The 16324-nt window shown below is 34.6% G+C and overlaps 1 protein-coding gene across 1 annotated transcript; it reads left to right on the top strand.

Moving 5' to 3' along the window:
* Positions 1-14872: 14872 nt before the first annotated feature.
* LOC132799582 (G-type lectin S-receptor-like serine/threonine-protein kinase At1g61430) lies at positions 14873-15820 on the top strand. The gene is made up of 3 exons (XM_060811834.1): positions 14873-14961; positions 15277-15427; positions 15497-15820. Exons 1-3 carry the CDS (start codon positions 14873-14875, stop codon positions 15818-15820), a joined length of 564 nt encoding a protein of 187 aa, XP_060667817.1.
* The last annotated feature ends 504 nt before the right edge of the window (positions 15821-16324 follow it).

The raw sequence follows: 16324 nt of genomic DNA, 5'->3' as shown, positions 1-16324 counted from the left end.
AACTATTGGACATGCGAAAGATGATGATACAATAATACAATGTTTCTTTCTCGCACCTAAGGCATACTTGGTTAAGAATTTTGAGTTTTATATAGGGCAAATTGAGGCAAAAAAATAGTAGGTTTGCACAGTACATCCAAACTTATGACCCTACTAGGTGGGTGTGCTTACATTCTCCATGTAAAAGTACACTTTCCTGACCATCAATATGGTAAAAAGCATGAATCGTATTTTGCTAAATGCTAGAGAGATGCCAATTGTAGCATTAATTGAGCACATACATGATTTGATGCAAAGGTGGTTTTCTGAACGACAAAATATAGGTGCAAAAGTGACAAAGTCTGTAACTGGTTTTATGGAAGAGGAACTCAAATATCAACTTTTGGAGTCTTTCGGGTTGCATGTGAAGGCTATTAATATGTATGAGTTTATTATGAAATATGAGATTTTGGAGGGCACAATTAACCTCCAATAAAAAATATACGCATGCAAAGTCTTTGATCTTAATCAATATCCTTGTGATCATTATATTGCTGCTTGCAGAGAAGGCAAAATTACTCCTTATGGCATGTGTTTTCATTATTACACTGTGGATGCATATCGTGCAGCTTATGCTGAGTCCACCATTTTTTTACATGAAAAACAGTGGTATGCTCCGGATGATGTGTCAAGTTGTATTATTCTTCTATTAAGATGGACTTGGTAGGCCGATGATATAATCCATACTATCCTGTCAGGACCCGTCCAAGATTTCTCCCCGGAACCCTAGACAAGCCCTGATCCCAGGGAAACCCTACCCGACCCTCCAATGGAAAATCCAGCAGAACCTCCCCTAAGGGTTGGACTTACCACAAACTTCCTGCACTAAAAACACACTTCTATAGTCATCCCCTTATTTCTCCCACAATACTACAAATTGATTCCACAAATTTACAGCACTTTCAATGAATAACAGTAAATCAGTGCATAAATAATATGTCCAGTACAGTATACAGAGCATTATACAATTAAATATAAAATTAATACGATGACAGATAAAGAAATAATACAGGATGGAGAGGAAAAAGGGAAGAAATGCTCCTTGGACTTTCGGCAATGAACTGAGACGTCGGGCTCGCCCCGGACAATCAACGTCTCCAAACCTGGACCTAGGGGAACGGAATTTAAAAAAAAAGTGAGATACTAATCATCTCAGTTATAGTACACTTGATTAATTAAGAATAAATAAATAAGTAAATAATAATTAATTAGAGATAATATTTCTCTCAAAACTCTCACCATTCCCTCCGTTGGAAATGTTCCCCTTTTAAAACATTTTCACAAAACCCGATATTCGTACTTCCCGAAAACCAAGGGATCAACTAATTTAATAAACAATAGATAAATACCCCAAATATAAATAAAATGTAATAAAATATAATAAATAAATTTTGAACACTTTGGGGTTTGAAATTTCTATCCGAAAATTTATACTTAATGCACCACACCATATACCAGTGATACCCTCTGATACCCAGCGTCCCGAGCACCGACTGGCGGGAGATTAAAGAGAGAAACTTGCATACGGCACTTCGGCGTCCCGACAGTACCACTGCTGAAACCGTCATCCCGGCCAAGGAGGGGGGCTGCTGATGCACAATATATAAGACTTGCCTACCCTCGGTCCAATGGCAACTCACGGGAGACATAATACTTGCGCGCTAACCACATATACACCGGAACACTATTACTGTATGAGTGCGTCTAAAATAATTATTAAATTAATTATAACCGTACCGATTTTCCAAAAATTACCGTGGAAAATATACAAGTTTTTAATTTCACCATCCCACATATTTTCCTTTAACATACCCAGTACGAAACCATCGATAACAATATAAAAATAATTTTTCTCGTAACACAAGGTCTAACAAATAATATTCCATGGGTATAATTATAAAATTTAAACAAATAATTTCCTTAAAATATTTAAACCAAATATGCCCAAAAATAATATTAAAACCACATACGATTTATTACTAAAAATACCTTGCTCATGCGTAATAAATAAAATTAAATCACTATAATAAAAATCGGGATTTTTGGATAACCCAAAATTTCCGTTTAGCACCAACAAACATATACGTACTTATAAAATAATAATTTTCCACTATTATAATTAAATTGCATCACATGAGCATAAATCCAAATATCAATTAAACACCAATTAAATATAATTAATTACCCTAAAAATATTTTTAAAGGTGGGTCACTCACCTGGAGCACGCAATTAACCTAAGATCCTCTATGGGATCAATTCCACGACTCACCCGTGCTCCTAGAACACAATTCACACACGGTCAAATAAATTAATATTTTATTCGGGTAAATAATACCCGATACCCGGGGGGGTCTAACACAAACGTTAACGAAAATTGACAAATTATATGTCTAAGGAAAGCTTGTGAGATGAGGATCACATTACCGACCTCCATTGAGCTCAATTCGACCGGCAGTGGCCCGAAAGCTTCGGCCGGTCTTGATCTCCTCGTATCTCATGAACCACTTCGAATTTAAATAATTGGAGACCATAATTGAACTCAGAGAACCCAAAATAGGGGGAAAGGGGTGGCAATTTGGACTGGGCTGGCCGGAAACGGCGAGAATCGCCGAAAAAATTCAACCCACCGCCGCTGACTTCAGCGGCCCGATCTGGGCGCGTCGCCTGTCGGTCGGCCGCCAAATTTGGCTGGTTAGCTCGCCGGCGTGTGGTCTTAGACGGTGGCCGGTGCATGTGGCTTGTGGTGGCCGGAGAAAGATGAACACGGGAGAGAGAGAGAGAGAGATGGCCGGTGGGAAGGAAGAAAGAAGGAAAGAAAGAAGAAGAAGAAGAAGAAGAAGAAGAAGAAGAAGAAGAAGGGGCCCGTAGCCCTTTTTTCCCATGTGGGGGAAAAGAAAAAGAAAAAAAAGAAAAGAAAAAGAAAGAAAAAGAAAATAAAAAGAAAATAAAAGAAATAATTAAATAGTAACAAAATAACATTATTATATAAAATAACAATAATAAAATAATATGGTATTAAGCATGGTTGACATGTGTCATCTCAACATGGTGACACATGGTCACATTTATTAAGTCACACGTGGCACATTGTTACACGTTTAAAAAATAATATTAAAATAATACAGTATTTGAAAAACTCTACAAGTCCATAACTTTCAAACCACATGTCCAAATCGGACGTGCCGCTAGTCTGCGGACTCATATCGACGAGTACTTCACAACCATGCATGAGTCAAAGCTCAACTTTGCATGAATAGAAAGTCAACTCGGGCATCCCTTGGACAATTTGGACCTCAACTTGTTTTGTTCATAACTTTCAAACCGTAGCTCCGTTTTCAATATGCTACTAGTCTACGAACTCGTACCAACGTGTACTTCGTAACGGTACCTCAGTCAACCTAGAATTCCATCCGAGTCAAACAGTCAACTTTTGACCTCTTCGGTCAACAGCCAACGGTCAAAGTCAACGGTTAACGGTCAACCTCGGTCAAAGTTGGAAAGTTTCCGTTGTACTTTAGGACGGGGTGTTACAATTTCAAGGTGAAGATGTTATTAGACATACATATAACTGATATGGTGGTGTTAGATATAATAGGCAGAGATGTATGGATCTATTGTTTTATGATATACATGAGAATAGTTGACCCAATGGAGATGCTTCGCATTAGAAATTTTTATTTTAGTATGTTATAGTTATGCATTTTAAATTTATGTATTTTCAAAATTATTTTGTATGATGGATATATATTCTCCTCCATAGTAATAAAATTATGTAATGATAATGGAATGTTAAAATTTCACATATATTGTGGACAATGAAACTGTTGTGTAACTTCATTAGGGGAATTACAATGTTAGTCAAAAATGATATTTCAATGTTTTATAAGCACATCCTTGCTACATCCTTTAGAAAACAATTGCCTCATAGTGCCTATAAGACCAAGAATAGTAAAAACCAACTATATCCACTAAATTAGGATTGTTATATACCTAAATTGCTAAAATTTACCTCTTACCAATAACAAAAACGTTTAGCAAATCCACTACATTATTTTTAGGCTATGTTACTACCTAGCTCATATAATAAGTTCTTCATTATAAGCCTCTTGAGCATATTTCTTTCTGAAGAATAACATGTCCTCTTGTGTGAAGTTCAAGGGTAATTTGGCATGCAAAAACTCCATGCATTTGAGCATAAAAATCTCACAGTCACCGTTAAAAAAATTTATTATTAGAACAAAACAAAAACATAATTACAACCATATTCAATAGCTAAAATTTAATTAGCAAACATGTAAGTGTTGGATTAATTATCCATTAGCACAGATGAACTCACCAACAGAATCTACATGATCCAACCATTCCCTATAGAAGCAGGCAGAATGCAATAAGTAAGGCAACATCCAACACAATTGGTTGAAATACACCACCTTTCTGTTTCTATTGCCAGCCTTATCGGAATCATATATGGTCATATGTCACTCCTTCATATCCATGTGTCTTACAAGCTAATGTGTATTTCACTTATTCAAGTGTATCAATAATTGTCAAGTCAGTACATGAAATAATTAAGAAAACAAAGAAAGAAATAGTGAACATTAAACAATTAGAAAATTTTATTTGTACATGATTTACACTTTTTTAAGGCTTAAATTCCTTTATTGGAAGCCCCAAAACATATGATTGCATTTCATATGGGAACACATATCTAAATGGATTGGCATTAAATCTTTTATAAGATATCCCAATGTATCCCCATAACAAAATAAATTATCAATTATTCATCTTACAATAAAATATACACAATACAAGAAAGTATGCACGCTATTATTTCCCTCCCAAAAGGGAAAAATCCATTAATAAATAACTAAATATATGACAACCATGAAAATTAATTTCTTAGCCAAAATCTACCATTAATCATCTCAAAACTAAGGTAAAAGATATCAGGGTATCGATTAGCACATACTCAAAATAAGTAAAGTATAATTTCCATATGTTGTAGTGAAATACAAATTAATTTCAAATTATAACCATGCAAGTTTAACAACCTTGAAAGTTTAGCAAAATTGATAAATAAAAAATTGGATCTAAAACATACTTGTATCGTGAATTAGCCAACATTCAATGGTTAAAAGCCTTTCAAAAAAATCTTTACCCACACAAAAAAAGGTTTATTCCCACCTTTTTACCAAATGCTCAAATTTTAATTTTATAATATTTATCTGTGTTGAAATAATAGTTTGCCAAACACTAATAAGATCATTAAAAAAAAAAAAAAAGCTTATTTTTGTTTCAATAGAACTTTTGTTAATTATTTCATAATCTATAGCAACCTCAAAACCTTAGAAGATAATATGTAAACATTAATGTTGACGACACCTTTTTTTTTTTTTTTTTTTTTTGATTGTATGATATGTTATGATGATTTCTCATTAATTTATTAGATGAAAAATTATTTAACATAAACTAATAAAATTTCATCTACCTTTTCTACATTTAGTGAAAACTCATATAGACATCTAAAATGTGAAAATTTCTCACTTACCCTCTAAAGTTTAGATAATTATCATTTACCGTACTTTTAGTTGGTTTTTTACTAAATTAATTTATAAAAAGTCAATTTTAATTTTCTATGCCAAAATATATATATTAAAACCTTTTTTTTTTTATCATTTTTTTCATATTTAACAATATATATTAAGAAAAATGTAATCCAATTTGTCTTTCCATTTGTAATCTTTTTTTTTTTCTTTTTAAATGGTTTCTATTAGTATTCTCTTTTTTTTTTCTTTTTAATGAAATGCAATATTATTAAATTGAATTATTGAAATTTATCCTTCTTTATCAAAGTAAACATCAAAACTTTATTTTTTTCAATTTTTTGCTTAACAATATACATTGGTGTCCTATTAGGACACCCAGGTGGCAAAGTCACTTGATGAGAATCACAAATCTTGGATTTAAGATCTGGTGCTAAAATCTCTATTCTCTAATTTATCATATATATATATATATATATAGTTGGACTTAAATAAGATCTTTAATATGAGAACTAATATGAGATATTCATTTTTTAGTTATTAGATCACATTAAGTATTGAGATTTCTAATTATATTTATTAATCATCTGGTTCCGACAAAATTGACTTTTCCTAAATTGAATTTTAGTATGTTACTAAACTTATATTTGACCATTTTTTGAATTTTAAATCTTAATCTTTAATATGATCCAATGATCATCAATAGTGAACGTTAGTTTAATATAGTAAAGTGGATCTTATTTGACAATCACTATATATATCTATCTACATATATTACATAAATAATATTGTAAGGGACTATGGGGAATAATATCCATTGCCGTCAAATCTACGTAATTATCGTGAACTAACAAGTGTAAATGATTATCCTTCATAGTTACTCTCAATAAGTATATCACCAAGTAAATAATATTTTCTTACGTACTTTATTTTAAAGTAAATGATTGGATAATAATTTAATATTTAGGATTTTGTTACACTTTTACCCTTTGAATACCACCCCCACCACTCTTTCCCCCTCCCCTGCAACTATAGTCCTATGTTTAGGGGCATAGGTGCCAAATTTTTGCAAAGTTTAGAGGTATAATTTCATATCTTTGTAAAGTTTAGGGATTATGGATACTGACAAATGCAAAATTTATGAGGCAAATTGTAAATCAGTACAAAGTTAAGGAGCCATATCTGTAAATCACCTTAACATTTATTTTGGCATACAGAAGGGTGAAATAAACACGGCATAAGTCAGTCTAGTTAAAAAAACTATAAATCTACTTCCAAGATGCTAAATAATAATTATCAAAATCTAAATTGGTAAGTGACGATTTTTCAATCTAGGAGATATTGATAGATATGAATAATTGGTCAATTAAAAGGGAGAAATGAAATAAAAATAAAAACGAATAAGATATTGGCAAGTCATTGCTTATTTTATATATATATATATATGTATAAATTTGGAAGGAGAATTTTAGCATCATACCTGATGCGACAGAATTTGGAAATTGCTACCAATTTTCAATATCATCTAGCTTGTTCTGAAAAAATATTTAATAAATAAGCCTTGATAAACAACCTGTAGTAATAGCATGATTGATATATGAAATAAAACCATAGAAATCCCGTGAAAGTATGATACAAAGCTCAGATTTAAAGGAGATAACCCAGCCCAAAGGGTCAGACAGTTTCCAATGGTTTTTGGGCTATCGAAATGTGGCCCTTACATATTTTACACTTTTGCACGCCTTGTGAGAGAATTAACCAATGACAACAAAGTACAACTTGATACATATATGTCTGGTAGGCCACAAATTTTAAATCATAAGATGACAAATCTTAATACCCAAGTCCATCATCTTTGTTTTCAAAAAAATCAAAAACTAATAATAATAATAATTACCGAAGTCAATTAGAAAAATCATACAAAAGAAAGAAGTCAGTTAGAAAAAAATAAAATTAAATTAAAATTAAATTAAAAAGAGAAAATCGGATATGAAATACCAGGATGTCAAATCTTACATTTCTTTATTTTTATTTTTTAATTTGTATCTTTCTATATGCCTACTTGTATAGGCCAGGCAATAAAATACAGACAGAATCAATGACTTGAAGGTATATATAATAAGTAAAAGATAATGATAAACAATATTGTACACAAAATTTCAAACTTCTATGTTAAAATTAGTCAAACCATGGCTTGTGGACTTTGAATCATAGGTACAAGCTCAAAGCATTTACCAAAATTGAAGTTTACTCAAAAGGATTCCTGGCCTTGGAAAATGGGCGCCAAAGAGAGAGAGCAGTCTATTGCGTTTATCCATATTTCTATTGTTCCACTTGTTTCCATCATATCGTTGCTATGCAATTTATAACATAATTTTTTCTCAGCCATTATCTCAAGGACAAACTCTGGTCTCACCTAGCTAAAATTTCAAATTAGGATTCTTCACTCTTAATAATTCAACAAATGAATATATTGATATTTGGTACAATGAAAATTCTCCATGCAAAACTGTCGTATGGGTCGCAAACAGAGAGAATTCTCTAGCAGTCATAGACTATTCCACAAATCTAACAATTTCAAGCAATGGAAATCTTGTTAGGAAATTGAGGTATAAAACTCGTAGTTACAACTGATGGAAATGAGAAAATGAGAAGTATGTGGGTAAAATATACAAATAAAATACACAAAAAATAATTGAGAATTGTAGAATGATTTTATTATAGCAAAAGAATATAACAATTTCTCTTTAAAATAAGGAGTACACAATTGACAATACCCTCTCTCTTATAATAGGAGAAAAACATACACTCTCTCTAACAAAGGAAATACACAAATATTTAGGAGAAAATCTTTCTTAATTTTCTCTCGAATACTCTCCTTCTCTCTCTTTGTTTCTATGTGTATTTCTCACACTAAAGATGGAAATCAGTCATCTTCTAAAATGAGCTGCACATATATATATATATATATATATAAGTGTGTAGGGTTGTAGAAAGAGGCAGTGGAATAGTTCAAATCGGAATTGAACTCTCATGCAAGCTGTCATTTCACTTCCTTGGTCAAATAAAATAGCTTAAGGGATAAAAATGGCTTATTACTGTCTTAGTGAAGAGAAGTGGAAATTTACCACCTATGTGTGAAAGCCATAAGTGCTCCATTGGCAATTTTGACTTGTTAACCACAACTAGAAAAAGCTCTACATTCTTCCACCTCACTTGACCAAGTCAAGTGCTTCATTAAAAAGCAATCTTTGCACCACCTCAAGAAAGTGGGTTTACTTGCCACCACGTATCTCCCACTTAAAGTCACTTTCGCTATAACTTTCTATCCTTTTTACTTTCCATTTCACTCCCATGCTTGTTTATGTTTCTGCTAGGCCAATGGAAGATTTGCACCACACAAACTTGTCAATACTGATTGGCTTTGTCAGAACATCTATCAGGTTGTCTCTAGTATGGATTTTCTGAAAATCCATACTTCCTTCTTCCACCTTCTCACGAACAAAATGAAATAGAACTCGTATGTGTTTTGTCTTCGAGTGATATGTTGGATTCTTTGCTAAATGCAAAGCGCTTTGACTATCATAAAACAGAGTTATCTTCTCTTGTTTGTGTCCAAACTCCTTCAGTATCATTTGCAACCAAATTACCTCTGTACTAGCTTGCGAAACCACAATATATTCTGCATCCGTTGTAGAGGTAGCCACGACAGACTGTAGTTTTGAAACCTAGCTTATAGCTCCTCCAGCAAGAGCAAACACATACCCCGTGGTGGACTTACTTTTATCAAGATCACCTGCATAATCTGAATCAACATAGCCTCGACAATAGGCTCTGATCCTCCATAACATAATGTAGCATTTGAGGTACCCTTCACATAACTTAGGATCCTCTTCACAGCATTCCAATGCTTTCTACAAAGATTCGCCATGTACCGACTAACCGCTCCCACTACTTGTGCAATATTTGGTCTTATGTGTACCATAGCAAACATTAAGTTAACCACTGCTGATGCATATGGTACTCGAGACATTTCCGTCCTCTCTTTCTCGGTGCCAGGACTCATACTTGAGGATAACCTGAAATTAATAGGAAGGGAAATAAGAATTGGCTTACAATTTTGCATGTTGAAACGCTACAAAATTTTCTTTAAGTAATTCTTCAGAGAAAGCCATATCTTCCTATTATTTCTACCTCGGCAGATTTACATCCCTAGAATCTTGTTTGCTGGTCTTAAGCCCTTCATTTCAAACTCCCTAGCCAACTCTGCCTTCAAATTTTTAATGCGATATTTGTTGGGGCCTGCTACCAACATGTTGTCAACATACAATAGCAAAATAATAAAATCACCATCACCAAATCTCTTGTGGTAAGCACAAGGATCTGATCTAAGTTTGTTGTATCCAAGGCTCATGGTGAAGGAATCAAATCTCTTATATCAACATCTCGGCACCTGTTTGAGACCGTATAGAGATTTGTTCAACTTGCAAACCAAGTTCTCGTTTCCTTTTTCTGTAAAATCTTCTGGTTGGAGCATATAAATCTCTTCTTCAAGTTTTTCATGAAGAAATGCAGTTTTCACATCCAACTGCTCTAAATACAAGTTAAATGTAGCACACATTGCCAGGACCATACGAACTGTTGTAAGTCGAACAACAGGAGAAAATATCTCATTGAAATCAATACCTTCTTTCTGAGTAAATCCTTTCACCACCAATTTAGCACGATACTTTTGCACTTGGTTATTGCTATCTCGTTTGATCTTGTAGACCCATTTTTTACCGATAGCTTTTCTTTCTTGTGGTAGTGGAACAAGATCTCATGTTTTGTTTTTATGGAGAGCTTCAATTTCCCCTTGCATTGCTGTCATCTACAGAGAAACTTCTGGGCCTTTTATAGCCTCCTAAAAGGTTGATGGTTCTCCATCTTTCGTTAGAAGACAGTATGCAATATTTCCCTCCATAATGTATTCTGAGTGCCAAGCTGGTTCTCTTTTCTCCCTAGTTAACCTTCGAACTTGTGGAGTTGCAAACTCAGCTTGCTCTTGTTCTTCGTGCTCCGATGCTGCTTCAGAAAAATCCAGAATGTTTTGTTCTTGCCTTTCTTTGACTTGGACTATAGTAGTCTCTGGTTTCTCTTTCGAAGTGCTATCATTTTCATTTTCTTGTATTTTATCTTCAATAAATATCACATTTCTGTTGATTATCACCTTGTGGGCAGTGGGATCCTATAGGCGGTACCCCTTAATTCCATCAGCATATCCTAAGAAAATACATTTTCTAGATTTTGGATCGAGCTTTGATGTTTCTTGGGTATTGTACATAACATAAATAGGACTTCCAAATATATGTAAGTGAGAATAATTAGCTGGCTTATGAGTCCACATCTCCATTGGCATTTTTAGATCGATTGCGATTGATGGTGACCGATTGATCGCATAACAGGTGGTCTTAACTGCTTCTGGCCAAATGACTTAGCCATTCCTGTAGTTCTCAACATTGCTCTTGTTCGTTCCAACAAGGTTCTGTTCATCCGCTCTGCTACTCTATTTTGTTATGGAGTGTACATTACCGTGAACTGCCTCTTGATACCTTCTTGATGAAAGAAGCTGTCAAATTCTGCACTAGTATATTCTCCTCCATTATCTGTCCTTAAACACTTGATCTTCTTCTCAGATTCAAGTTCCATCCACACTTTGAACATTTTGAAAACTGGAAATACATCCGCTTTCCTTTTGATTGGATACACCCAACATCTCCTGGAGTAATCATCAATAAAAGATACAAAGTATCTTGCACCTCTTAGTTATATAACTGGTGCTTGCTAAAAATAGGAGTGGATCAACTCTAAGATAGCTTTGCTTCTAGCATTAGAACTGCTAAACTTTAATCTATGCTGCTTATTAATAACACAATGCTCACAAAATGGTAATAAAACCTTTTTGAGCCCTGGAAGAAGCTTTTGTTCAGTAAGAATCTTCAAACCTCATTCCGACATGTGGTTAAGCTTACGGTGCCACATCATCATTGATTCTTTTGGAGAGCTTGCCGATGCTATAGATGCTTCTCCTTCTTATTGTGTTTCTCTTTTAACCATGTACAGGTTTGCAGCTATCTTTTTCGTTTTCATCACCATAAGTGCGCCTTTAACTATTTTCATGATCCCATCTTGAATATGGATTTTGTACCCACTATTATCTAACTGTCCTAAAGACAATAGACTTTTGTTTAGGCCTTTCACATGCCGTAATTTCAGGATGGTGCAAACTGTACCATTATACATCTTTAATTTAACGGTACCAATACCAGTGATCTCCAAGGCATGATCATCTCCCATGAATACAGATCTTCCTAAGATAGGTTCATATTGGTGGAACCATTCTCTACGTGGGGTCATATGCCATGTTGCTTCGGAGTCCATATGCCAAACATCAGCAAACTTTCTTCTGCCTTCAATAACTATTGTTACTTCGCTGTATAAAATTTTACCATCATCCGAGGTACTTGCCACACAACCTTGAACTTTTGAGGACTTAGCACCTTTTCTTTTGGCTTCTTCATTCTTCTTGAGATGCCAACACTTTCTTTTGTAGTGTTCTTTCTTGCCACAGTAATGACACTTGACATTTTTCTTACTTCTGGATTTTGATCTACTCTGATTTTGACTCCCACTGGGGCCATGTTCCGTTGATCTCCCTCTCGTCATCGTCAAAGCTTTAACTTGTTGTGAGCTTCCCGATCTGTCTTCTTTGCTTTTGCGTCGACTTTCTTCTTCAAGAATTGCAGCTGTAATACCATCGAAGACTAAAATTTCTACGTTGTTGGTTATGTTGACAATAAGGTGATCATATGAATCAGGTAGATTTTGAAGTAGAATTTTAGCATGTTCACCCATATCGATGTTATGCCCCATTGCTGTGAGCTATCAAAATAAAGTATTGACGGTGTTGATGTAGTACGTCACAGTCGTTGACTCCATCATCCAAAGAGTGTAAAGCCTTTTCTTTAAAAAAAATTTATTGTGTAGTGATTTGGACTCGTACAATTTGGTGAGAGTGTCCCAAATTTCTTTTGCCATCTTTTTCTCCACCATGCTGGACAATACTTCATCGGCCAGTGCTAGATGCAGATTATCAATAGCATTGCCATCCATCTCGTTCCACTTGTCATCATCAAGGAACTCCACGAGCCTTTCGCCAATTGCCGCCGAGTAGTTATCTTTTCTTAAAACTCCTTTTATTCTCATTTTCCACAATGAGAAATTATTCCCATTGAATTTTTCTATTTGGTACTTCGCCGCCATTGTTGAAGATGCCTATGAACCGGGCTCCGATACCACTTGTTAGGAAATTGAGGTATAAAACTCATAATTGCAGCTGAAGTGAAAATGAGAAAATGAGAAGTATGTGCGTAAAATATTCAAATAAAATATACACAAAATAATTGGTAATTGTAGAAGGATTTTATTATAGCAAAAGAATATAACAATTTCTCTTTAAAATAAGGAGAGCACAATTGACAATATCCTTTCTTTTATAATAGGAGAAAAACACACACTCTCTCTAACAAAGGAAAGACACAAATATTTAGAAGAAATTCTTTCTTAATTTTCTCTCTAATACTTTCCTTCTCTCTCTTTATTTCTATGTGTATTTCTCACACTAAAGATGGAAATCAATCATCCTCTAAAATGAGCTGCATATATAAATATATATAAGTGTGTAGGGCGGTAGAAAGAGGCGGTGGAATAGTTAAATTGGAATTGAACTCTCATGCGAGCTGTCATTTCACTTCCTTGGTCAAATAAAATAGCTTAAGGGATAAAAATGGCTTATTACCGTCTTAGTGAAGAGAAGATGAAATTTTCCATCTATGTGTGAAAGTCATAAATGCTCCATTGGCAATTTTGACTTGTCAACCACAGCTAGAAAAATCTATACATTCTCCCACCTACTTTGACCAAGTGAAGTGCTTCATTAAGAAGCAATTTTGCACCGTCTCAAGAAAGTGGCTTTACTTGCCACCACAAATCTGAATCTTGTGGATAGAAAGGGTAAGTCTGTCTGGTCAATTGACATTGTTCCGGGATCAAATGGTTCAGCTACAGTGCTTTTCGGCAACGGAAGCTTCGTTCTCATAGACAATGTTTCTGGACAATTTTTGTGGCAGAGCTTCGGTCATCCTAGTGATACGTTATTAACCAAAGCGCATATTTTCCTCAATGTTAAGACTAAAGAGAGAAATGGATTGACTTCCTGGAAAACCGAAAATGATCTTTCACTTGGAGACTTCATGGCTATACTTTCAGGAGATAGACCTCCACAAGCTTTCATTTGGAATGGATTAATTCAATGGTGTCCCTCAAATAGATCCATCATAGCTTAGTGGATTTAAACTCGAAGAAAATTTGGACATGGGAACAATTAATTTCACTTTTAATCCATATACACCATTAGCTGATATTATCTTTTCCTTTCATCACAAGTTGTTTTAAGGCTCATGAAAAAGAAGACCACACAAGCAGGTTGATTTTCAATTTTTGATGCACCTAACAGTACATGCGGCGTATATAGAGCATGTGGACCTTTTGCGGTATGCAAAGCATCTGAATCTCCTGTCTGTAAATGTTTGAAAGGCTTTGTGCTGAAATAAAATCAGGAACGGAGCAGAGGAAACTGGAGAGGGTGCATCAGGCGAACCGAATTACTTTGTGATAAAAACACTAGTAAATCAGCTTCATTTGGATGCAAAAATGACGGGTTTCGGAAGAGCAGTATGGTGAAACTTCCTGACTTTCATGAGTATTTGCAGATCATAGACCCCGATAGCTACAGTGAATGGTGCCAAACAAATTGCTCATGCTTAGACCCAAAAAAAAAAAAAAAAAAAAAACAAACAAAGGAGGCTTAGCTCCTGTAGTTGCTCATGGGAATAAAGGATATTCAACATTGACTTGAGTTTCTAGAATTATCTATGGTTGGACAGCAAGTACAGCTTTGGAATTGGTGATGAAAATATCCAAGCTTGCAATGTGGAGCACAGGCCTTGAGGTGAAATCTAGAAGCTTTGAGTAAGTTGTTAAGCTGACATGGGCAAGCTATACAGAGAGAAGATGGGCTGCCATGGAATGGGAGCTACACAAGTGAGCTCCAAGGACGCTCTCGGTTGGTGTGAGTGAAAGTGCTACTCAATTGAGTAGAGTAGGCTCCTAGAAAGAGAGAGCTCTCATGTGTCATAAAGTATGTTAAGAGTCAATAAAGTATGCTAGCAACATTCTCTTGGATGCGAAGATGAATCCAAAAATATCAGATTTTGGATTGGCACGGATTTTTCATGAGACAATAGATCTAGCTACAACTCATAGGATTGTGGGAACAATGTAAGCATCTTTTCTGTTCTAAACAATGTGATTTGTGTATTATCAAGCAAATTATTGCTGTAATGATCAATAAGTGAACGTAAAGACTGAATCTAAGTTGGTCAGTTGTGTGGCAGATACCCTTTATTTCCACATGATCTTATAGCATGCGCAACATATAAAAAAACACTCTGCTGCAATATCTGCTCTCTTCATTGACAGTTCTGCATTTTGATAATAAAATACGGATGGATGCGATTTAGAGCTGGTGTAATTAACACTGGTAAATGACGTTCACATACTGAACATTAACACAGTTTCAATAATCTGTGGCAGTGGCTATATGGCTCCAGAGTATGCAATGGGAGGAATATTTTCAGAGAAATCTGATGTGTACAGCTTTGGAGTGTTGCTGCTAGAGATAGTTAGCGGCATGAAGAATAACTGTTTCCATCATGGTGAACAACAGCTAAGCATAATAGTTCATGTGAGTTCACAAGTCTCCCATCTTATCTTAGTATGTCATATTGATCTGCTCAAAATTTGATTCTGACAGAAGTGGAAGACATATCAGGCATGGCAACTTTGGAGTCAAAGCCGGGCATTGGATTTAATGGATGAAGCATTAGCCGATTCGTTTTCATCATCAGAAGTTGTGAGATGCATAGATGTTGGTCTTCTTTGTGCACAGGACAACCCCATGGACAGGCCAACTATGGCGGAGGTAGTCTTCATGCTAAGCAATGAAACAGATCGTCCAAAGCCCAAGAGACCTTTGTTTTATTTTCAAAACTCGATGAAATTCGATTTTGATCCACCAAGTGGTACAGAAAATTGTTCAACAAATGAAGCATCCAAATCGATTGTTGAAGCTCGTTAAGTTATGACGTAGAGGGAATATAGAAGTTTGATTAAATGATCCATTTTAGGATCCAATCTACTTGAATTGTTGGCCGCAGAGCTATATGTAGAATATTGTGCTGCCTGACTTATGTGCAAGGCTTTGACGTACACATTCTCACTCTCTTGGAATGTAATCCCCCAAAAAAAAAACAAGAAAAAAAAAGAAAAAATGGAAATCCAATGAGCGATTCGAACTCATTTCTATGAACTATTAAACTGTTTCCAAAGGAAGGTTCTAGTTAACTCTCAATTGGTAGTAATACCTTAAAGATATTTTTATTTTTATATTTTGGATGTATCAGTAGTAAGATTATATTTTTTTATTAAAAAAATTCTATTAGTCTTTTCTTTTAACCCAAAAAAAAAAAAAAAATTCAGTTATTACTTTTTAGTACATCATCTCGAAGAGTTAAATAAAACTATTAAAGTGTTTTTTTTTAAATAAAAATTCTATCGATATTTTTAATTTGGTAACCAAAAA

This window comes from Ziziphus jujuba, chromosome 1 (genome assembly GCF_031755915.1).
Source record: "Ziziphus jujuba cultivar Dongzao chromosome 1, ASM3175591v1".
Classification (NCBI taxonomy): domain Eukaryota; kingdom Viridiplantae; phylum Streptophyta; class Magnoliopsida; order Rosales; family Rhamnaceae; genus Ziziphus; species Ziziphus jujuba.
The sequence above is the reverse complement of the archived record's forward strand: the minus strand, read 5'-3'. Positions and strand labels throughout refer to the sequence as shown.

Excerpts from the sequence above, each read along its gene's own strand:
- LOC132799582 (XM_060811834.1), top strand. The coding sequence starts at position 14,873 with ATGAATCCAAAAATATCAGATTTTGGATTGGCACGGATTTTTCATGAG. Across the intron at positions 14,962-15,276 it reads CATAGGATTGTGGGAACAAT|TGGCTATATGGCTCCAGAGT; the intron begins GTAAGCATCTTT and ends AATCTGTGGCAG. Across the intron at positions 15,428-15,496 it reads AGCTAAGCATAATAGTTCAT|AAGTGGAAGACATATCAGGC; the intron begins GTGAGTTCACAA and ends TGATTCTGACAG.